This window comes from Eimeria tenella, genomic scaffold (assembly GCF_000499545.2).
Source record: "Eimeria tenella Houghton genomic scaffold, Eth_scaff2, whole genome shotgun sequence".
Taxonomy (NCBI): Eukaryota; Apicomplexa; class Conoidasida; order Eucoccidiorida; family Eimeriidae; genus Eimeria; species Eimeria tenella.
Window position 1 is genome coordinate 1032889 of NW_013541843.1, and position 23063 is coordinate 1055951.

At 50.4% G+C, this 23063-nt stretch overlaps 4 protein-coding genes across 4 annotated transcripts; 2 read left to right on the top strand and 2 right to left on the bottom strand.

Annotated features, from left to right (window-relative positions):
* Positions 1-4311: 4311 nt before the first annotated feature.
* Positions 4312-8756, top strand: ETH_00029690 (PAP/25A associated domain-containing protein, related; the record flags this gene model as incomplete). Its single annotated transcript, XM_013374366.1, has 8 exons — positions 4312-5163; positions 5542-6036; positions 6264-6500; positions 6712-6828; positions 7104-7237; positions 7389-7473; positions 7675-7749; positions 7923-8756. The coding sequence occupies 8 exons, from the start codon at positions 4312-4314 to the stop codon at positions 8754-8756; spliced, it is 2829 nt and encodes a 942-aa protein (XP_013229820.1).
* Positions 8757-11221: 2465 nt separating this feature from the next.
* On the top strand, positions 11222-16736 carry ETH_00029695 (Patched family domain containing protein, putative; the record flags this gene model as incomplete). Its single annotated transcript, XM_013374367.1, has 8 exons — positions 11222-13077; positions 13186-13372; positions 13526-13999; positions 14174-14608; positions 14819-14920; positions 15073-15191; positions 15417-15546; positions 15831-16736. The coding sequence occupies 8 exons, from the start codon at positions 11222-11224 to the stop codon at positions 16734-16736; spliced, it is 4209 nt and encodes a 1402-aa protein (XP_013229821.1).
* A 772-nt stretch (positions 16737-17508) lies between these two features.
* Positions 17509-18357, bottom strand: ETH_00029700 (uncharacterized protein; the record flags this gene model as incomplete). Its single annotated transcript, XM_013374368.1, has 2 exons — positions 17509-17892; positions 17980-18357. 2 exons carry the CDS (start codon positions 18355-18357, stop codon positions 17509-17511), a joined length of 762 nt encoding a protein of 253 aa, XP_013229822.1.
* A 1266-nt stretch (positions 18358-19623) lies between these two features.
* Positions 19624-21662, bottom strand: ETH_00029705 (uncharacterized protein; the record flags this gene model as incomplete). Its single annotated transcript, XM_013374369.1, has 2 exons — positions 19624-20809; positions 21475-21662. 2 exons carry the CDS (start codon positions 21660-21662, stop codon positions 19624-19626), a joined length of 1374 nt encoding a protein of 457 aa, XP_013229823.1.
* Between the last annotated feature and the right edge of the window lie 1401 nt (positions 21663-23063).

The window sequence follows — 23063 nt, forward strand, 5'->3', positions numbered from 1 at the left end:
GCAGCCGTAGCCGGAGGGGCTTACTCGCGGCTCTGCGGCTGCGTGCAACAGGTGGGCCCCGAAGCCCGCGCATCCAGCTGCATACGCCCCTGCAAGCTGCAAGACCCAGAGCTTGAGGCTGTTCGTGCGGCTGCTGCTGCTACTGCTGCCGCACACCTCAAAATCCACCTCCCCGATGTACGGGCTGCTCGCCTCCTAGCATGTGTGCTGCCGCTAGTTTTGTGGGTTTCGGCAGCAGCAGAACTGCTGCTAATTGACATTAGGTGCTTTAGGCCAAGGGAAAAACGAGAATATACGGAAAAGGAACCGCCTGGGCTCTTTGACTACTTGCCTGTGTTTCCTGCTGGACACTGCAGCGGGAGGCGCAGCCGCGCAGCAGCAAAGAGATGAAGTCTCCAAAGCGCGCCGCGCTGGACGCACCAAGAAAAAGAAAAAAATCTGGAGAAGACGAAAACGAAGCACATAGATTCAAGACATACAGCATTAGCTTCGCCAGCTGCTAATGCTGCCGCTGCTGCTGCAGCAGTGGCGGTCGGCAGCGGGGCCCCCCAGAGTTCTCCGCTCGAAGAGCCGGGTTACTGGATACCTGCTTTCTTGGCATCTGACTCATTAGGCCATACTTATCTTTTCATGTCAGATTCACTTCAAGCCACAAAAAAGCGTCCCCAAACCCACGAAGAGCCAAGCAGCTAGGGGCAAAAACCTCACAGCTACGCCACAGTGAGGGTGGGAACCAAACAGCTAGATGAGGCAGCAGCAGAAAACGGCCTCTGCGGCTAATAATGGGAAGTGCAATCTACACTCAATCAAAACATGGTGCCGTCGACCAAATCTAGGGACGTGCGGTTTAGAGTGGGCAATGCCTCTTCGTCATTCAAAACGGACACCGACTGGTGTTATCAGCTGAGGAGCGCATTGAAATCGCATGATACGCTTCTCTATGCACAGTTATGTACTATGCCAGGACTGTTTCCTTCGTTAATCTTTGCTTCAGCATGAGTCAGCCGGCGGATACCTAAAAGGCGAATCGCATGCATCAAACCCAAAAGGCAGCAGGCAACACTCATCACTTTAGTTGTGCCTTACAGTGACAGGCTAAGTTTTACCCAGATTGCCTCCACTAACAATCTCAACAGGAAAAAGAAATCAAGAATTTCGGTAGGTGCCTAACATCGGACATGGCCCACCACTCTGGCGCAGGGGGCCACCCCGTCTTCCCAGATGTAAAAACAAAGTGAAATGGCTCATGCCTACCCTGACCGTTCAGGTGTAGCCAGAAATCGCGGATGGTCGGCTTTCGCGACAGAACAAATAGTCGCCGGGTTGTCCGCTTTTATATCCCATCTGCTCCTCTCCATAACAAGTAGAGAAGCCTCCTTGAAAGTATTTCTAATAAAACGCTAGAAAATACGAATATAATAAAGAAGAAGGACCAGGCCACTGGCAATGTGGTAGGGTGAAGGCGGGCAAGCTCGGCAGCCAGCTGGAACCTCTCGGGCTCCTGGGCTATCCCAGAGACTTAGAGGGTGTAAGCTGTGAAAACTCAATTCGGCGATCGAAAGGCTCTCCGATCAGCCGAAGACTGCGAAAAGTCAGGCTTTACAACAATTTACTCTTATAATGTCCACTGCGGAGGTGATACTCCAGGCCATTCTGCAGTGTTCCTTGGGGCGTGCAGTCGACAGGTTTGTTGCAAATTGCTTTTTGAAAGGTAGATAGCTTGATTCGACCTCTGCGCATGTCCCGCATGTCACTGCGTTTCCGCCAAAAACAAAAGCAAGGGAAATAATGGGCGCAGGCATAAAGGCACAGGAGAGGAGCGCAGTATTTACAAAGAAACTCCCGAATCCACGAAAATGAAGAAAGATAGAGACAATAAAGATAGACAAAACTACACAAACAAACGCGCAGTAAAGTCTTCTGCAGGGGAAAGCAGGCCTCATCCGGGCCATCAGCCGACGCAGTTTCACTTGCAATGTGCTAAAGTTTAGCCCGCCAATCCTGCGCCGAAAAATACACCACTGAGCTTGTGAAAAAAGACGGTCCGCCTTGTGTACTCGGCCCTTTGCCCCGCACAGTGCAGCATCAGGCAGTTTTTGCTCAATAAAAAAGTGTTGCCGTTGTCTGCTGCAAGCGGCAGCAAAGCAAGAGCCAGTCCGTGCTCTTCCCAAACTAACCGGCACCGCTTCCAGCCATGCCCTCTCAAAACACCAGCCGGGGGTTGAGCATATAGAAGGTTGAGGGTGGCAGTTTGATGAGGAGGATGGGAAGGACGTAAATTGGGGTGTTTGCTCGTTGCTGAGTCGAAGCTGAGCTGTTAGAGGTGAATAGAAGAGGGTTGAGAGGCGTAGGATTTGTTAGGGGAGCCAACAAAAAGGCCGTCATCACCCAAAGGGGTTCCGCACGGATCCAGCCCTAGGATTGTTAGCTCAGCTCAGCATGCATTCCAGGTCCTAAAGCAGGAAGCAAAGCCTTCCTGGCAGGCCTTTAATGGTTAGTAGCAGGCACGGGTTCTCTAATGTGCAATATGCTAGCAGAAGCAATAAGGGTGCATCCCGCCCTTATATGCACCAGTGCACCCGCCCTGGATCCCGTGCTACTACTGAAGAAACAATGAAAGAGAGAGGAGTGGCAGGATCTATGAACCTCCGCTTCCCATCCAGCGCATTGTGGCGATCTGCTGCTTCCCCGCAGTGGAATAGTATAAAACTGTGTTTTCGATTTGCTGAACACAAGTTACGTTAATGTGGCATGCTTCTTACACCGTCGTCAGCCGCGCACTCCAATCGCAGCAGCTTAACTTTGGCGCAGTATATTCGGATAAAGTAACATTGCGAATGATCTTGCCACTGTGCTGAGACCTAAACTCTTTGACATTCGGCGCATCAGGATGACTGTTAAGATTGAAGACTCGCTTGCTTCTGAGAACCCTACAACTTTGATATAGTGGCTTTCCTAGGAAGACACCACTTAGCCAGGGCGTCAAAAATTTATCCCTGGCCTTTACAGCTCCAAGAAGTAGATGCGCCGCGTTCCGTGCAAGCGCATCCCCTGAGGTTACAGCCTCTTCCAAGCGGACCTAAGCAAATGCGTCAAAAGCGCACGAGTACACAAGGGCAGCGGCACATCAAGAAGTCACGCCAGAGAGACAACTTTAGCACGATGCTTGCTCCTGGGCTGTGGATCAGATGGAAATATGCACGAGTCGTAAGCTCCGCTTAGGGAGTAGGGAGTGGGTGGCCCTGCATCACCTGAAACCACGTTTGATTACCAGCTCCACTCGAGCAGCCACAAAAGGGGAAATACTCTTAGTTTAGCTAACGAATGTCTGTTTCATCTGCGCCAACTGCTGGTTCGCGAGTATGGGCAAATGATCTGTAGACCGAGGAGCTGACCAAGCGCAGTCCAGAGGCGGGGTCACGCACGCAGCTGCTAGCGCCGCGTGCAGCACTTGATTTTTTAATACAGGAAACATGGTCAATTAAGAAGAGTGAACGGCAGATAATAGGACACGCGAGGAAGGGGGGGCATTCCACATATGCTCTGCCAGGCTGCCAGACTGGTCTGTGGTTCCTAGCTAATACGAAAGTATATTCAGTGTCAGCAATTGAATTGTGACGTGATATTTATCGCAAGACACAGATAGAAAGTGACTTTAATTCTATGGGGCCTCAATGAAGGGGGCCCCTTGAGCTCAAGGGCTCACGGCCCCACAGTACACAAGCTCAACGTGTCCTATTGTGGTCCTAGTCAGTAGCAGAGATTCCATAGCTAGTACTCTATTTGGCTTGAATTTCTACTGTAGCATTTAATGCAGTTGTTTCTGTTTGCTTTATTTGGCGAAGAATAGACTGAGAACGACGGCCCGCCTCATTTGCCAGGGCCCCACCATCGTTGGATGGGGCCCGGGGGGCCCTTGGGCGCGGCGGATTCTGCAGCCTTGTAATTAGCGTTTCCCGAAGCTGCGGCTGCTGCATATATCAGCGGTTGCCTCCTCCTTTGCTCAGCCCAGAGGCGGGTCGTAGGATAGCCGGATCCTACGGAGCCCAATTCTCAAATCTCATGAGCAGCTGCGCGTAGATGTGAACTGATACAAGGTGAGCCTGCTGTTTGCACACCCACTAGCTACTTCCAGCATCACTAAGGAAGTGGCTTTCTGCATATCTAAGGGACCTCAAAGCCCAGGGCCTCCACCGCAAGCCGCACACAACGGAGTCTCAGGTAGGGCCTCAAACCACAAGCAGTATCTTCAGGAGAGCTGTTGTAGCCTCCATACCCAAAGAAAGAACACAGTGGTCATCTTGTTCCTCAATGCCATCCTGGGAGGGCTGTTGCCAGGAACTGGCGATGCCCGCAACAGGGGCCCTCTGCTCCTCGGGGGCTCACAAAAAGTCACCTGCAGCAGCTGCAATCATGAGGGATTCCTCTCCTGCTGCTACTGAAGCGGCCGCTTCTAAAGCTCCTTCGAATAGTGCCTCTGTGGAGCTAATGGGGGCTGAAGCATACGCGTTGGTAAGCGAGCAGAAGATCCTCCAGCAACGAGCAGCCAATGAAAGCATGCGATCTCTTCTAGGGGCTTGGCGCGGGGCCAAGGCAGCCATCAGCGTCCCCCTAGTGCCTAATCAGGGACTTTGTGTAAGCTCACTTGCCCCGGAAGGAAAGGGAGGGCCTTCTGGTCCTGCTGCTGAGGCTGCTGCGGCGGCGCTTGATCCTGCGTCCACTGTTCCGACTGATGCAGCACGGAAAGCTGCAGAAGTTCCAGTCCCAGGTGACAGGAAACGTCCTGCGCATCCCCTGCCAGAATTCATGTTGCTGGCGGATCTGCCGGAGTCCTCGCCTTCTCCTCCCCACAGGCCGCTGCAGCCGTGGCAGCTGCAGCAGCACCAGCAGCTGCTGCGCTTGCAGCAGCAAGAGCTTCAACAAAATGATAGGCGAAACAGGTCATGGCAGTCGGAGAGAGGTTCATCGAGAGGCCCGAAGCCACTGCACCATACCAGGCACCACCCTGACTCAGTAGCATCGCCGGGGGCTGCTGCTGTCGCTGCAGCGGGGGCAGCAGCAGTGGCTGCAGGGGCAGATTTCTTCGGACGACTGCATGCAGAGTGCCTCGAAGTGTTACGGATGTTAAGGCCTACCGAAGAAGAGAGCGCAAAAAAGAGGGAGGTGAGGCCAAAGTTAGTTGCAAGTGCTAAGGCAGCGCTTCGCAACAGCAGCGCAGGAACTCCCAAGAGCAGCAATAGGTACTGCTGCTGCGATAGCAGTAACTACAGCAGATGCAATAGCCTCGGTAGCAGCAACAGTTCTTGGCAAGTAGTTTCCTGCAGCGTTGGTAAAGTCGCTCTGTCGACGTCTCGTTTTTCCATGAATTAAAATTGGCTGCTGCTGCTCGGAACCGCTGTCCTTGTGTATCCTTGCTACAGTGGCGCACTTGCTTCGCGTCCTTCTTCCTGTGTTTATCTAAACCCGCATGCATAAACTGTTTCTGTTCATCTGCAGTGGCAAAGGTGCATCGCAGGTGCTCGTTTGTGCTGGTTTCCGCAGGCAGCAGGGCGAGTGCTAGCTGTGTGTTCTCATTTGTTTGGGTCTTGCTCCGTGGAAGTCTTTGGCTCCTCCTTTACGGCGTTAGATCTTCCGGGGAGTGATCTAGATCTGTGTGTATTCGCGGACACAAAGCCCCCTTGCTTAGGCCTCTACAGGTGCAGCCAGTGCCTCTGCTGCAGCGAAAGCCCCAACAACAGTAGTTCTGGCAATGGCGGTGGCAGCAGCAACAGCAGTTCTAGCAAGAGCGACTGCAGGCCCGGCAACCGGAACGAGGCTCCAGTGACCCGTACAGCTGACACCTGTGGCCGTGAGGCAGCAAGCTCAACCAGGTGCTGCTGCTTTCGTCACGGTGTATCTCCTTCCAGGGGGAGGGGACTTTGCAGCAGCAGCTGTCCCCATGGGGGTGCTGAGGGGTTGCAACAGCTGCTGAGAGCAGCGGCGGAGGATATGGGGGAGGACAGCCACGATCGTGCACGAAAGCTTGACAATATTTGTGTAGGACATTCCACGCATTAACCAGACACTAAATTCAAAAGGTTAAATCTACGCCACCCACGGTGCAACTGAAATCGCACATCTTAAGCATGCCTGCTTTGCCTGTGCCCAAGGCCTCAGCCCTCAGTTTATGAACAAGTCTTAACGCTGCAGGAGAGGCGTGTGCTGTTGCTGATCTCCCTACAAATGTGCTGCTGCCGTTGCTGCGGCATTTTTTCCTGACACAGCTCTTTGTTTGGCTCCTCCGCGAGCTCAACGGCGCCGTAGCGTCGTGTTCTCCTGGAGGAGGTGGCCGCGCGCAGCGGCCAAGACGGGGACCGGCTATCTTTGCAGAGCGCATTGAGCCAATCTTGAAGGCGAGAGTGCCGATATGCAAGTTCAGGGATGCGGCGACCGGCGTGGCGGTAGATGTTAGCTTTGACCAGCCATCGGCACTCCTCACATCTCTTTACGTCCGCTTCAAGGTGCGGCTCTCGCTGGTTTCGAGATAGATTGTGGGGCAGGTGGGGTGTATGGTACTCTACGTTTAGCTGCACAGCTCGACAGCCCAGTCCAAATAGGCTATAAAAACGTCGCTGAACCCGGCCTCGTTTGCAAAACGTACCGTGTGACAGGATCAGTGTTGCTGCAAGAGCACTTGACGATAACACTGCTGCTGTTCATGCATTTGTGCAGGTCAATGAGTTTCCGTTGCTACGCCCCCTGTTGATAATTAACAAGCTGCTATTGCGGCACTTGGACCTCCATGAGCCATTCAAAGGGGGCGTTGGCTCCTACCTACTGTTCGCAATGGTAAAGACACTATCTATCTATCTTAGTTTCAGCTAATCAAGCCTAGGGATATAGCAAAATATAACAATTTCAGTGGAAGCCGTAGCCAAGTTTGAATGATGGATCTGTGGAATAGCCGGCAAGCAAACAAACTGGCGCACAGTTGGATATGCGCTTTCTGGGATGCTATGGCTACCAAAGTTTGCCTTTCGCTGCCACTCCCGCTTTAAAATTACGTCTTCATGGAGCACCTGCTCTACTTGCTGTCCTCGTTGACACTGCCAAAATGTTTTCAGTGTCTGCACTTCTTGCAAAACAACCCCCGGCTTCGGGATGCCAAGCAACAACGCCATTTGAATCTTGGTCATCTTCTGTTGGAGTTTCTCCACTACTACGGCTGCCAGTTCAATTATGCACACAACACCATCAGGTATTTATTTTCTTCCCTTTTGTATTGCGTCATTTCATCAAAGAAATGTGTTTCAGCCTAGTGAGCACTCGTGTTTACCGCTTATTGCGTTTCAAAGGCCTGGTTAGCATCTCCACAACAGAAATTCCCCTGTTCATCTTCGCGAATGCAGCGTACGAGACAACGGCAGCTTGTGGCCCAAACGAGGTGCCGCCAGGGGAGCGCAGATGCTGAGGCTAAGTGCGGAGAGTCCCTTGGTATGTTTAATTGTCTGCTGTTATACTGTAACAGCCGTACCTCCTTTGTTCGTGCATCGTGCGGCTGGCTTGTGACTGCGATGTGCGAGGCTCGGGCCCTTCTGGTCACACAAACAGAGGCGTGGCTCGAGTTGAAAAAGAGAGGCAATGAGCTGCTGCTTGATTTAATGGATGTGTTTTCTGCTGCCTGCCTTTTTATAGGACCGGAACCGTGATATTGGATCAACAGCATATAAGATAGCGGCCGTCCGCGCTGTATGGAGAAGGGCTTACCTGGTGAGGCCCAGGAAGTAGGGGAACTGGTGTTTTGTGTCTTCTCTTAGACAACTTGACCTTCCACATTTGCATTGTTCCGTAAGTTATTACATGTTTATCGCCGCGGATCGTTCTGCAGCCCCTGTTCACCACACTCAAACCCTGCTGTCCTGCTTTGTTGGTGGGGTGAGCAGCGGCTTGCCTACCGGCTGGCTTCAGAGGTCCGGCGCGGAGCTCCAGAGAAAGATGATCCAGGCAGCGCCTGCGTTGACGCTTCGCCTATGTCAAGGCCTCTGCTATGCTGCCTTTTCGGCGATTCATGGCCAAAAGAGCTCTCAACAAAGTCCCGCCTTAGCAACAACGGCCAGGAAGCGATTAGGGGGCTTGCGACCCAAAGGCCGGGCATTTGGGTGACGAAAGCCGTCCAGAAAGAAACCGAAGGGGCAGTTCAGCGTATTTTGGCCTCTTCTAAGAGCCTGATGAAGGCTTTACACAAACGGGTGAATGTGAAACGATCAAACAGAACCTTCATTGACGCAAACGATGATGTCTTCACGTGCGACAACGACGACGACAATGACAAATACAGCGTAAGCCCAGATAACGATTCGGCTGAGGAATATCTAAAATTTCCGTGGATGCGACAGCAGCTACAGCAGCGGCCTCAAAAGCACCCGCGACGTTTCAGCGCTATTGAGCAAGACAACACCACTTCCCCCAGTAGCAGCCCCCGTCTAGTCCTCATGCATGCCACCGCTACAACTGCTGCACGGCGCAGCCCGTCTGCAGCGGTTGTCAAGTTAAACAGGATAGCTACACCAGGAATAAGCGCATCAAATGAGGCTTTCGACAAGCCCGAGCTCATCAGTGTTGACGGGAGCAGTGGCAGCGACTCAAGCGTGGTTGAAATGCCCTTGCAGTACCCAGGAAGGGATCCGAAGAGGCCAAAGCGAAAGAAGCGCAAACAACGCCAGGCAGAAGAAAAGAAGCGACGAAGAGTTGCGAACATGCACACCATCAAGAAGTGACATCATCTCACAAGCGGACCATAACGGGCCAAGTGGTTTGCCAACTTTGCTCGCTATGAATATTGGGAGGTGTTGCTACTGCTGGTGCTGTTGGATCTTGCTAGGGCTACAAAACTGCTCACTGCGTCTCATCGTGAGAACAGGCTCTTCTAATGATAGCTCTGTTTACTCTAAAGACATTGCATAGGGATCAACATGTACTGAATTGAGCAATTGAACTTAACTGCTGCAGTTAGTAAGACATCTCCGTGGGGTTCCACGGCGACATAACAATAGGGGACACGCAAATATCTACGCTGGAGGAAGCCGCCTGTCGTGAAGTGCAGCAGAGAAATTAGTGAGCAGTTTTGACCAGAACATAGGGCATTCCAAGCTTCTCATTTTGAGCATGAAGAGACGCTAGTGTCGAAGGTTGTGTGCAGGGATTCAAACACATCCTCCGATAACGAACTTAATCATTGAAGGGATGGTTCATGGCTTATCTGTCACGCGCATGGCCAGGCGGAATTCCTGCTGGAAATCTCGGATTGTTAAGCTGGTGAATACGTTATGTCAACAAATGTGGCTTAAAGACAAGCGTCGAGCTTGTAATATTGGTGAAGAAGCGTCGCTATAGAGCCATCAAATGGTCTCCTGTCATCTTGACGTCTTGCCGACGTCTCATATTGATACAAACTAGCGTGAGATATCACAAGAACGCGACTGTCTCCGGCATGAAGAAGGTCAGCACCTGTTCGTTTTCCGCACAGCGTATTCGAGTTGTTTAATAGTCGTGCCTCTAGTTTGCGCCTGCGGAAGCACTAATCTTTCGAGCGCGAAAGCTTTGTGGTGGCCGCTCCCTCTCAGTTGGGGCGCCTCTTTGTCAAGCTTCTTCACTCAAAATGGTTGTATAAAGAACGAAAGTGCATATATGGTTCTCGAAGTGATCAGCAGGCCGACTTTTCTAAACGAACCTCAACCCTAGTCTCCTTGCAGTGAAATGTGGCGGGCCGAAGCCGCGAGCTGTGGTGAAGGCCGGAGTTGCACATTTTACTCGAGAGAAATTGGTAAAATATGCTTAAACATTATTTGCGCAAGAAGTAATGCGAGTTACCTAGCAAAAAAATGCTAAAGAAACGCTCCTCGTCGAACTCTTCTCTGCAAGTGCCCTTGTGCCACGTTGCCGTGTGATGTGTGACATTAATAGGGCGATTAATCACCACATTCCCGAGCCCTCAGCATTCTTACACACGTAGTTGTATGTCTTATTAAGTGAATAGTCATATCTCCCCCGGGGTTTCGCGGCGTATACAAGAGCTTCGCTAAAACACGTCCTCTACTGGCACAGAACTTCCTGTACACATCCCCAGTGAAAATATCCGCTTGATCATTTCTTGTGGTGTTTGCTGTTCTGTTTAGATCAAAATTCATTGGAATCCGAGGAGCGGGGATATTTCGTTTGGCCCAGAAAGGACCGCATCAGTGCCAGTTGCGGCTCCTGGTTGCGACGGTCCTGCGCGACGCGCCCATATTCTATTGAAACGAGTTGGGGGATTGGGGTCTTCGTCGGGGGAAGTTTGATTTTTTAAAGAAATTAATGCCCTAGACTGCACTAGAGTAGATGTATAAGCAGGATTTGAAGGACCCTTAATGGGCACTTAGTTTTCTCCATTCCGTGTGGGGTTTCCCTTGCAGGTCACCTTTCCACCAAACCTGCAAAAGCAACCTCGGCACTTTTCATAGGAGAACCCCCGATTCTGCCTTTTCAAATTTTAATCATCTATTCCATAAATATTTAAAGTAACTCATTGGTAGCTATTTCCCTCTGTCGGCTACCTGCTCTGGTGCGGAGAGCAGGCACAGTGGACCCAAAACAAGCCGACCTTCCCAGAAAGTCTACCAAAGTACGCTCTATTGGCATCCTGCGTACCCCTGTTTTTATCCGAAGCCACTACTTTAGGAGGAAGGAGAAGAGTTGAGGTGGTTACAAGGAGGTTGCCTGTAGGGTCACCTAATGCCGTTGGCGGTGGTGACCAACGGGCGCACCCCTCATGGGGAACACAACAGACGGCAGCAGAACCATTCACTGTAACAGCGCCAGCGTCAGCAGCTTTAGCTGAGCTGGAGTAGTAGCAGACACCCAGGAACAATTTTCCTGGGGGGACGCTAGCACAGTAGCTCTTAGCAGCAGGGCATCTTCGAGTTTCTGCCATCTTCGTCACCGCAAAAACGCCAGGTCGTCATGAATTTCGGTGTTCCTTTGACTAGGGGGTAGCACTAGGATCTGGATATCCCAACACCTTGCTGTACCAGCCTACTGCTCGGGAAAGGTATCCGAGGTCTTCAAACAAAGGTGGTAACTCGTTTTTGCCACCTAGGGTTGGCTCCTAGCGTTTAAGCTTACCATAGGCATTTATGGTTAGGGCAAGCATTTTTAAAAGCTCTCTCGTTTAACCGAAATATTTTCCTTGCTTGTTTCACTGAAGATGACAGTGCGGGCACGCGTGTGGAGGGGGCTGTTAGCATTTTGGCACTTTTGCGGGGAGTTGCTGAGCCAGAAGCATGGGGTGGTTGAGTCTATTGGAGATGGCTTTGCCTGGTGGGCAGGAATCTGTTTCCGTCACCCGCTGAAAGTTATCTGCGGGTCTCTTCTCGCATGCACCATTCTGTCGACAGGGCTTCTTCCGCCCACCCCTATTTGGGTTGACGGAGCAGAGCGTCTCTACACGCTGCCCTTCTCTCGTGCTCGAGACGATGGGATTCTTCATGAGAATCTGTTTGGAGACGTCCATGGCAGGAAAAGCGTCGTTATTCTTACCCATCGCGTCAAAGGAACAAATATCCTGACATGGGAAAACTTGGAGGAGGTGAGACGCATCGACGCCATAATTCAGGGAAAGGATACGGACCCAGAAATGGGGCGCAAGTTGGTCATCCCGCGCTCGCCAGATGTCATTTCAAATGTGAGCAAAAATAGTCCTGAACATGGGGGACCGGCAGCCCCCGGCCAACATAGAGTGACGGACGAGTCAGCCTTTCTTACCTTTGAGGATGTGTGCCTCCGGAACGCGTTGGGCGGCTGCTCGGCTGAATCGATCCTATCGTTTGGCTTATCAGACTATAAGGCAGCTGGTCTTGTAACGGGGGAGCCAGAAGTGTGGCTGTTTGGCGGCACCGCTTTCAACGTACAGCAAGTGGCGTTCATCCCAGAGTATTACTTGGGAGGCTTCAAAAAGGAAGCATGTGAAAGACGAATGCCTCGAGCCGTTGCAGAGAGGCTCCTTCCTCCTTCGGCTGTTAGGGAGCTTCCCACTCCTGAAGACGCGTTTGTGCTGGGTTCGATTGAATGCATCACCTCTGCTAGCGCTTTCATGCTGCACTATGACGCCGACGGGCGGCCCATGCATGAAGAACGGAATGCGACATGGGAGCGGCTTCTCATTCAAGTTCTCAAGGCAAACCAGACCTTGGGAAATCTTCGAGCTTACTTTCAGGCTTTCCGATCTCGAGACGATGAACTCAAAGCTTCTACCGCAGAATCAAAGGACGTGGTCTACGTTGTGTTTACATTTTTCCTGCTCGCCAGCTATTCCACGGCCCTCAATTTCTCATGTGATCTATATCGCTCCAAGCTGTTCAGTTCACTTATGGGGTTCTTTGCAGCGTTTATGGGACTTGGAGCAGGGATGGGCATTGTGTCTTACATGAAAGTGGCGATGGTACCAACAGTTCTCATCTGTCCTTTCCTGGTGTTGGGAATAGGTGTGGACGACGTGTTTGTGTTGTTAAATGCATATTGCATGGGCTACACTACCCACGATCCGGAACAGAGGTGCATTGACACGCTCAAGACGTCGGGTCTGGGTATCACTATCACTACCCTGACCAACCTGATTTCCTTCGGAGTTGGCTCATTCAGCACATATCTCTCAATCCGGAACTTCTGTGTGTACAGCGCAATGGCTCTCTTTCTTGGTTACGTGTTTGTGTTAACATTTTTTTTCCCTGTTCTCTGTCTTGACGCAAAGAGAGAGTTTTATTCACGCATATCCCCTTTCTGCCTGCCAACGACGTCGCAGCTTCACAGAAAGCTGGAAGACGAAATAAAGCATATGGGGCATGCTGAACTCCAAGTCCACAATGTGCTGAAATCGGTTTCTCAGGAAGAAATTGTTGCGTACAGAGTGAAAGTCTTTTTCGAAGAACAGGAATTGAGGAGGAAGATGAGGCAAGAGGAACGCGAGCACCGGAAGCTCGAGAGACAGGACATTGAGCAACCCAACACAAAGCATTCTTTTCCAGCTCGTGTTGCAGCTTCGGTACAGAGGATCTTAAAATACACGTAAGGGTACCGCAGCTTTAGCTTTTGAGCATGTCCTACAAGATATTTATTACTATTGCTTCAAAGGTAACCTGAGATGATGTTACTTCAAGACCATTTGATTTGCAGGATTTCCCAACACCTAAACGTGCATCAAAATGGAGAAGAGGTGGTCTTGAAAACGACTGTGCGTGGTCTGAATCCACAGCTCGCGAGGCACGCGCTGTACGATGAGCCTAGGGGCTCTGTCGGTCGCAGGTGGCGGACATTCTTTTTGTGCTACTACGGGCCTTTCTTGATGAGGAAGCCTGTGAAGGTTAGGGCCCTCCAAATCTGCAGCACAAGGAAAGTGAATGGGTTCTCTTGCTGCCACTCTAAGTGCTGCACTCATTTTGGAGCTACTAAAGGCGTTGTTTAATGATATTGAAGCTTACTGCTTGAATCTACTCATCTGTTGCTTTTTGCACAGATTGCAGTTTTGGTGATATTCTTGACCATTGCAGCCGTTAGCATTTTCGGTTTTTCCAAGCTAGAGCTGGGCCTTGAAATCTCCGAGTTAGCTCCTGTGACGTCGTATATGAGGCGTTTCGACGAAATATACGCGGAGTACTTCAATAAATTCGATCAGCCAACAGACATATTTTTCCTTCCGAGTTCTGCGGCCAACAGTGAACAGAAGCAGCAAAATGGGAGGGCAAATGACACTGACCTTCTTAATCCCGATGAGTTTCTTGGAAAGGGCTACTCCTCAGAAGCCCACGAGCTGAAGCAGCAACAGCAGCCACAAACTCCACAGTGGTGGATGCCTGAAGTGCAGGCAGCATTGCGTCTAGCACATCACAGAATAGCTTCAAGGCCTTCAACTTCAAGACTTATCAACCCACTACTGTCCATGCTCGATGATCCTGAGATAGGACCGAAGCTTCGACAAGGAGACAAACAGGCACGCTTTATTCCACACAACACTCAGACAAAATACAACTTAAGAAAAACTTTGTAAACAAAATCTGCTTCATGTGAATTCAGGAGATCTTAATGCTCGCACGTCCCGTTCGACTGAATCTATCTCACTTACGACATTCTAAACTCGAATTCCTTTCGCTTGACATGCTTGCAGATATTCCTAGATACATTATATTACCAGCTGATGCAGGCAGGATCTCCCTATCGTCAGTTTGCTCTTGACTTTGTCTGGAGTGGGTCCGAGCTTAAGACATATCGAATGCGTTTACTACCAAAGTACATGGCAAGATCAGAGCAGCGGGCGTTCTGGATGCAGCAGCTTCGACAAGACTGCGATGCTATGGCAAGCCCCGACGTCCTTCTAGACAGCATGTTGAAGGAGACGGAGATGCAAGAACTATCAAATGACCCTGAAGAGCTCCACGAACAGCTGAAGCTGCAGAGAGACCTCGAGAAGCTGAGAAATGCGCCAGTTGCGCCCCTCAATATCGCTTCTTACACCTACATGATGGTATTCTACGAGAGCGATCTGGGTATTCTTAGTTCCGTCCTCATCAACATGCTGTCTGCAGGAGTGGCGATGTTGTTAGTGAGCCTGACAATTCTTATATAGAACACCTGGATGGCGACCTCCACCGGGACGCCTGAGGCAACTGCTATGTTCCATTGTGCCCTATGTGCTTCGCTACCACGCCGGTGCTGAACTCCTAGGACTGGTGCGTGTCATAGGCGGAGCTAGGATCTGTACGGGCTTTGGTAGGCAACAAATCTGGTGCCTGCTTGGTGTTTTGGCTCTCAGGTGGCATTTATTCTGATTCCAGAGCTTAGCGCAGGTCTATTGGTGATTTCGATGATTTGCCTGATTGACTTGGCACTATTCGGCTTCATGTATTTCTGGCATGTAAGCGCTGGTTACCGAAGAATCTCTGATAAAGCTAGCAGCACGATCAGTGGCAACACCTACCAAAAGCTGAAGAGAATACAGCTTAACACGCACATGTGCAAACAGAGGCTTGTAGAACCGATAAGACCCGTGTTCACCCTTTTCCGCAGGTGAAGTTGCACATGGTGTCAACGATTGCTTTGGTCATTTCGATTGGATTCGCTGTTGACTACTCTGCCCACATGTGCCACTGTTTCACTCACTGCTTGGGAAAGACTCGCGACGAGAGGCAAGTGACCACCTTGAACTGTCCAGTGGCACCACCATGATAGCACTTATCGCCACTTTGAGTCAAAATAATCAGCTTGGGCATTATGAACGTAGCTTTGCCACCTAGATTAAATGCATGGACAGACGAGCAACCTTGCTGTATGCCGGTTGTGATGCGGGTACAAAGTGCTCAGAAAATTGGCGCCACGAAAGCCATGATTCACACTTGCGATGATGTTTTTAGGGCGATAGAGGCTCTGGTACTGATGGGAAACCCCCTTTTCCATGGAGCGTCGTCCACGTTGCTGGGTATCTTGCTGCTGGGATTCAGCGAATCATTTGTCTTCACTGTATTCTTCCGCATGATGGTCATGGTGAGCCAGTCATAAGTCCCATACACCACAGAAACGCAGTGCATCTACAACCGTGCACTGTTTTTATTCTCATCAAATATATACATTGTCACCTTTCTGAAGGCAACTGGTAGAGGCTGAGAAGAATACGGGGCTGCAACTATCCAGCTGTACGGGATTGCAGCTGTCTAGTGTGTTGTTTGTAACTGCTCTGTAAGCTGGACGTTGTTTTGACGTGTCGCAGGATTTCTCTATAGAAAAATTCTTCGTTTCGTGCATCCGGTCTTGTCTGTTAATGTTTATAGGTGGTTTTGTTCGGTGCCGCTCACGGCATGATATTATTGCCCGTGATTCTATCTTGGTTAGGTCCCATGACTGGGGGCCATGTGGAACCTCAAGTGGGAGATGTGTGCAGCGAACTGGAAGAAGATGCAGATAGCCAATCGATGCGACACGATACAGGTACAGCAACTGCCGCAGGTCCGGCGGAAGAAGGGAATATTCACGACGCCACGAGGGTGTCCGTACCACCTCCAAGTCTTTCACTCAAGCCAACCAGCTCCAAGCTAGGAGCTAAGGGTCCCTCATTAAGTAATGCTGCAAGCAGCAACAACATAAGCGGCCCTCTCAGCTCACTCCTGACAATTCCGTCCCATCGAACCGGTTACAGCGGCACCGTAGCGAGAAATCGAGAGAACCCCAACATCAGCGGCAGCCCCATGAGACGCTCAAAGTCAGCTGCAGCCTCATCGAGAACTGCACTTGGGGACACCCAGCTGCAGGGGCAAGATTTATTCCGACATGGCTCAATACTTACACGAAACGAGGTGGCTTCAGCCAGTAGAAGCCGCGAGAGTAAGCAGAGAGCCCACAGCACAAACGAGGGCCGCTCACGGTCCCACTTCCCATCACCCCCGGAAGAACACAGGAGGGCCCGCCGGCCTAGTTGCACTACAGGCTCCCGAATAGGCGACTCTTTTATCCCAGCTGCTACCACAAGCCAGGGCCAGCAGCAATTGCCGCCAACAGCAAAGAAGGGTCAAAGTGTACACCCGAGGCATAGAAGCCAGCTAAGCAGGCAACTATTACCACCTGTCAAACACAGGACCACTAGCACTGGTAGCGAGAGGCGCTCATCGCAAGATATCTGCCGGACAGGCAGCGCCAGCGGCCCCACCAAGAATACGGTGAGAAGCCACACACATCAGTAGCAATAGCCCAAAGGCCCATAGAAAGCCACATCACCGCGAGGCACAACTCACGATGTGTTCGTGAGCTTTTGATTGGGCCCTTCAATCGTTTTTTTTCGACAAGGAGACGCGAATAGAACAGCGCCTGCACAAAATTGTAGCCTTGTACTCGATACTCAACTGCTCAGCTAGTTGCATGCTCTTAGTTGATTGAAAACGATTCAACAGCAACAAGAGGGTAGGTCTAACGAGAGCTCTTCATTCTTGTCGTGTGCGCTACGTATGATCGAAAGCGGCATCAGTACGGCCTTCCACTTGGAAGTTAGCAAGGCTGTCGGAAGCTAGACTACAAGGGCCCCCCAAGAATGCATTTTTAGATAAACTTTTAGATAGGCAGGCATCAATGAAGCAGTTACAGTAGCTGCACAGGCTTTTTAGACGGTGTGGCTTTTACTTATTCGCAAATTCTGGAAATTTTCAATATTGAAACACAGCGCTTCGCAGCGCGCCATTGCACCTTCATAGCGCCGGCCACAGTACATTTCGTCTGTAGCTTGCATGTAATGCCATAGCAGCATGGTACTGAAATTGCTTTTGCTTTGAAATCCCAGAGTTTTTCCTTGATCTGCAATGACTTCGAAGGGCATTTCAAAGGGACGACGCAAAGGCGCTCATCACAATTGGTGCGCAAACCACACTGTTTATCATGGGAGCAAACAGCTGCATGGATCTCAACAGTACAAGTCCCAACCAGCCCTATTGGGTAGCAAAGTTTGCAGAAGCCAGGTGGCAATTAAGCAGCTGGAGTGCTACTTTCACTCGCAGTTTCATCGTCCACCTCAGCTGCATCAGGTTTTAGCGCTTCATGTAAAATCAAAGGCAAATCGCGCAGCTCCCTTTGCATTAATGTGCCACAGTATCCCTCCCAAAAGCATCTCGAATTTTCCCCGTCACCCATTTGCACGGCTGAGCAAGTGGCTTCGCACCGGACAGCAGGCGAATCATCGCTTGACAAAGAGTATGGCTGCCCGACCTGCTGCTGCTCTTGTGTCTCCACAGTTATCCCCACGACTTGCTGCTGATCTTTCAGAGGAACAACGATTGCTGCTTCAAGAAGTCGTAGGAATTCCTGAACTTGCCGCTCGGATGAAAGCAAGGCAGCAATGGGGGGCTGCACCTATAGGCATCAAAGCAAGAAGGAAAAGATTTTCATAACCATTTGGCCATACCGTGCATATTAATTCGTGTAGATTGACAACCTTACCTTCAACTGAACTATGCGCAAGAAGAGTCGCTGAACCTCAATGTGAGTTAATTTCCAGCTGGCCACTTCGCTCCATGAAAGCAGTCCCTTGCGCATTTGTCTCTCCAGAACATGCTGCTTTCGCGCGAGCACCAGCAATTGCTGTCTCTGGTCACATCGAATTTTTTCACGTTTGCGCACAGTAACATCACTTAGGAGAGCCGGGTTGCAATCCTCAACCTCCTCTTCCTGTTTATTTAGCTCGTCTTGCCTGTGCCCCTGCAGATTTTCGTTTGTACATTTATTAAAGCTGCCGCTAGCGCATTCGGATGCTGGAAGGACCTCCAGTAAAAGCGCTACCACCCCAAGAGTTGGTAAAGCAAAAGCCTTGAGTGGCATCGTCCCGAGTATGAGTGCAGCTTCTACACAGACAAGGTAGCAGATATATTGGAAACACCATCGTAAGCAAGCCTTATGTAAAGCATGGGGCTGTGCCAGAAATTCAGCTTTTTTTTCACGAAAACATCCGTTTCTTGGCAAGTAGGCATGGTATTTACAAATGATGCACGTGCGGACGGGCGGTGCCCGCATGCACATTCAATCGTCTGCCTTCAAGATGGCTCCGAATTTAAGCTAATTTCGCAAATCTGGTGACTATATCTTCACCTTCAGGGGACGTAGGCCATTCAGGAACCTTGCTGGGTCTCTGCGTCACCCGCACCACAACCGTACCGATCTTCAATTCAAAAATGACCACCTTGCAACTGCAAAGCAGTGATACATCAAAAATCCAAATTAGTGCAGTGCCTACGCATCGAGAATGCCTTCCCCGATTAACGGATGTTATATGGTGCAAACTTGATCCACCAGAGCTGCTCCTTCTGTTTCTTGTTCCGCCTCCACCAGCAACAGCGTTTGTGGGTGAGCCTATAAGAACAAATAGAGAACTCAGGGGGAAGCAAGCAGACGGATTTTCGAAAACACACAATTATGTTCTTGCTCAACTCCGGTCAATTCATTAAATTAGGTTCGACTCTTGTGTGCAGCTGATAAAATGACAAAACAAACCCAAGTTGTCTCTCCCACGGGAGGCACCTTGGAGATGCTTTCGGTCGAACCACAGCGTCTCTTTTGATCCTTTCACAAGATCACAAAATGACTCTGTGACTCTACTAAGTCAAATTATGCCGCATGCATTACAGGATTTATCTCGATATGCTCTTAAGCTTCCACGACCAAACGCATCCAAGCAGTTGCCTGACACGTACGTTCCCCACTTGCTTTGCTTGCTAGATGGCGCCCATCACTGGGCAACAGAAGACCTGCTGCCTGTGCCGCCCACCCAAATGTGAAAACGACTACCTTTTATAATGGAGCGCCTTAGTGCCCTCTCATATTTTCAGCAATTCATTTATGGTGAATAAGGGGCTCTTTCGAGTTAGCAGCGCCAGTCAATTATTTTGCGCGTCACTTCTGGTGTGTGTCCTGGCAAACAGAAACACTTCAAGGGTTTAATGCCTTCGGGTTTAATCCCTGTGCTTCAACAACGTCACAGGTATGAGCTGCCGTGCAAGCTACCGCTGAATTACATCGAATAGCCGAAGGAGAGTTCGAACGTTGCATACTGCAGCGCCGGGAATCTCCGCCGAATTCGCATCTTCCAAGCTAGCTTAAGCGCAAAGCAAACTCACATGAAGCCGGCTTTGACCAGTGTTGTCCATCGAGCAAAGGGATGGAGTGCGAGGGGCAGATGCAATGGTGTACAAATACCACAACGGAGCTTTTGCATTTACTTGAATCTACTCCTTTCCTGGTATTTGAAAACAAAGCCCCGTGCAGAGGATCATCCAGAATGCAGCAGCCTTCTGCGACAGCCATTTGGCTGAATAATTCTCCGTGACGGCCTGCAAGCGCTGCAATTGTATCTTCATCTCTTGTGCGTGTTAAATCATCTGCAGGTTTCGCAGTTCGGTTCTCTGGCATATTAGATTCTTTTGTTATCTTCTCATTTGAAGCTTGCCCTTTGTCGAGGGGAGCGAGGGTTGCATCTGTTGAGAATTCGGGGATCATCGACTGTTTCGAATTGTTTCCTCTTGCAGGAGAGGAGAAGGGCTGCTGTGAAGACGAAACTTTTCTTCGCAGTAGCCCGCGAGACTGCGCGGCCTGTCTCAGGTGCTGCCTTTCACTGGACATGCTACTCAAAGAACAGCTTGCCTCTTCCACCCGAGCACCGCTTCCTGTTAATGGCTGCTCTTGCAGCTCGTCTGAAGTACCCGTTTTTTCGCGTGACTCGCTTTTGCGCTGCTGTATCTGCTTCTCAAGGGCATCACTAAAAATGCGGAGCTTTCGGCAGAGCTCAATCCAAGCAAAGCTCAAACAATTAGGATCGTCTGGATTGGGGCATTCACGAAATCGTGCATGAGGTGTTGTAGTGCGTAACACTTCTCGACGCTTGTGTCTTTTTCTCTGGCCGCGCAGACGATTTTGTAGCAGTAAAACAAGAGCTCTTAGAAAAGCCGGAAAGAGAACTGGCCTTCGATGAAGAGGAAGAGCGTCTTCAGCGATAGTTTCGTAGGCGCGCGGCTTTCTTGCTGCACTGTAGCTGGTAATGTGTCCCTGGCGTGGAAGCGTGCTGATTCGTGAGCACGAACTTGTGCCGCATGCATCTTGTGGCTGAGTCGAGTTCTGCTGAGCAGTTGTGACAGCATGCTGCAGTGAATTTGTGATTCCCGTGATCTGAATATCAGAGCTACGTGAGCTGCGCCTTCGCTCTGCTTCTATTACGGTCAAAGTGGTAGGGGCTCTGCCAATAAGGCGCCGTGCCCGCTGGAATGTCTCATCACTTCCTGAACTAAGCAGCAACTGCAAGGAAGACAAGGAATAAGGAATACAGCCACAAATGCACTGTCCAAAACAAGATAATATCTATTGGGCTCAGGTGGCAGAGCAATGTGCAACCATGGGGAATTTGGTAGTTATGTGCTTCACAGGCAATTATACCTTAGCTGTATCATAAAGAGAGCAGGAACGGCTTAAAAGGTCAGCATCAAATGCAAGACACCTGAGGCGCAGCAGTCACAAGGGGAGAAGTGTCAGATTCGTGCATACAGAAGGCTGTGTGGTTTACTTAGTCTGAAGGTGGATAGAAACAGCGCTGTACAAACTAGTATCAGAACAGAATGCCAGGCTGCCTTCCAAATTGATAGTTGTCGCATCTGAAATACTCATCCAATTCGGCTCCGCTCGTACCAAAACTGCGCACAAGAAAGGATATAAGGGTCATTATGAGGCATTGGCGCCGAGCGGCGATAAGCCCCGTAAACCCGTCGGAGGACGCATACATTTCTGCAAGCAAGAGTCCAGCAGGAAGTCGAAGGTGCGAAGGTTCACGGATGAAAGAAGAGTCCAGCGGCTGCGTACATTAACTTGTGCACAGCTCTTATGAAACGACGAGCCAAGGAGAAGCCGTACAACATATTAGTGCAAAGACTAGAAACACTCACAAAAGGTTCTCACCTGAGCATTGTCTGGTAGACGCTTCGAATTGTTTTAGCAGCTAGGCGCTCGCAAGCAGAGGCTTGTAGCCAAATATCAGGTCCACTGCACGCCTGAAGATGCCTGTAAGTTTCTATTTGCTCCGCAGTAGAAAGGTCAACAAACGCTCGCACGCCGTCATCAAGAGTAGTAGGCGGATCTTCAGCCATCCGGTCATAGACAAATAGGCCTAAAAAGTGAAAATGGAGCGTAGTAAATGCCCCAGCGTCAGATGACCACTCAATTTGGGGGCTGAGAGGAAGGCCGTTTGAGGCTTTTCAGGGTGTAGCTCAGGGTGTATTTTAGTCGTTCCGCTACTTTTACCCTCATACAGCACTCCAGTCTCAGACTTGAACTTCCCTATTCCATGTTTTTGATCTGCTACCCATGAACCCTCATATCTAGCCCCGTTAGAGTAGCTAAATGCCCCAACTCCTTCTCTTCGGCCGTTCTATTCACACAACGCAAACAAAAGGATTTTGGTTGCCTTCAAAAGGGTGCTCTTGTCTTGAAGCAAGCGGGAGGCACAGGCAGGCAACGGAAGATGGGATGACCACGATGTCGCTATGGAAGAGCAAGCTTTGTACAGTTGCTGCGTAGATCAGTTGGGCTCAGTACTTGCGGAAGTGTAAGGCTACTTGGAATTGTCCTTCGTAATGGTTTTGCTGGAGATTGCGCCCGACACTCCCTGCGGCGAGGAGCATTTACTCGACATCAGAATGTCTCAGTGGTCAAATGCGAACTAAACTTATACATGTCGGCCTGCCAACAGCTATTCAGACTCAAAATGGGAGGGAACATGATAAGCATTTACATGAGCCTCCGCCTTCTGCGTCAGGTGCTTCAATCCAAGTTTGGCGGCCCCACCCGGAAACAGTGCCCTTGCTCCACTCTCCTGCATGTTTCGCATAGCGCATAATAAACAAACGAGAAAGTTGGCCCTAACGAAACGATTGCCAGTGCTCAATACTGTGCACGTCCTGCGATTGTCTATTCGCGTTAAGCCCTGTAAGTCGCGTGTGCATGTTACATCATATGCTGCCCAAGCAATTCTATGCAGTGGCGGGTACTGGTTGGGAAGCCTATGGATCATGCTGCTTTGCTCAAATTTCGAAGAAGAACCAGCGCCAACGTGTTAAGTGTTGCGTGGCCCATACCACAGTACTGAACTGCGGATTTCTTCCATGCCATAACCCCATGCCCATCTTGCAGCCCGTCAGCCCACTGTCCCTCGTATCTGCTACCATCAGCATAGATCTGTTCTCCGAAACCGTGGCGGCGGCCAGCTAACCATTCTCCTGTAGGTTGTCGACAGACATTCATAATTACGATGTACTGCTTTCTATGGAGAGTGACCACGCTGCTAGGCCCATCCTAGAGTGCGTCAAAGGTTTTGCAGCGCCTGTGTGGCATGGCGATGCAGAAGCTCTGGCCGCTTGTTGCATGTGGTACAATCGAAGAATAGTATGCGTATCTGTACTTAACGTGTCAGTTTGTCTTTGAATCCATTTTTCCTCTTCTTATTGAGCTGCAGAGTAGCTGGTTTTTCACAAAAGGTAGAAGCCAGCTAG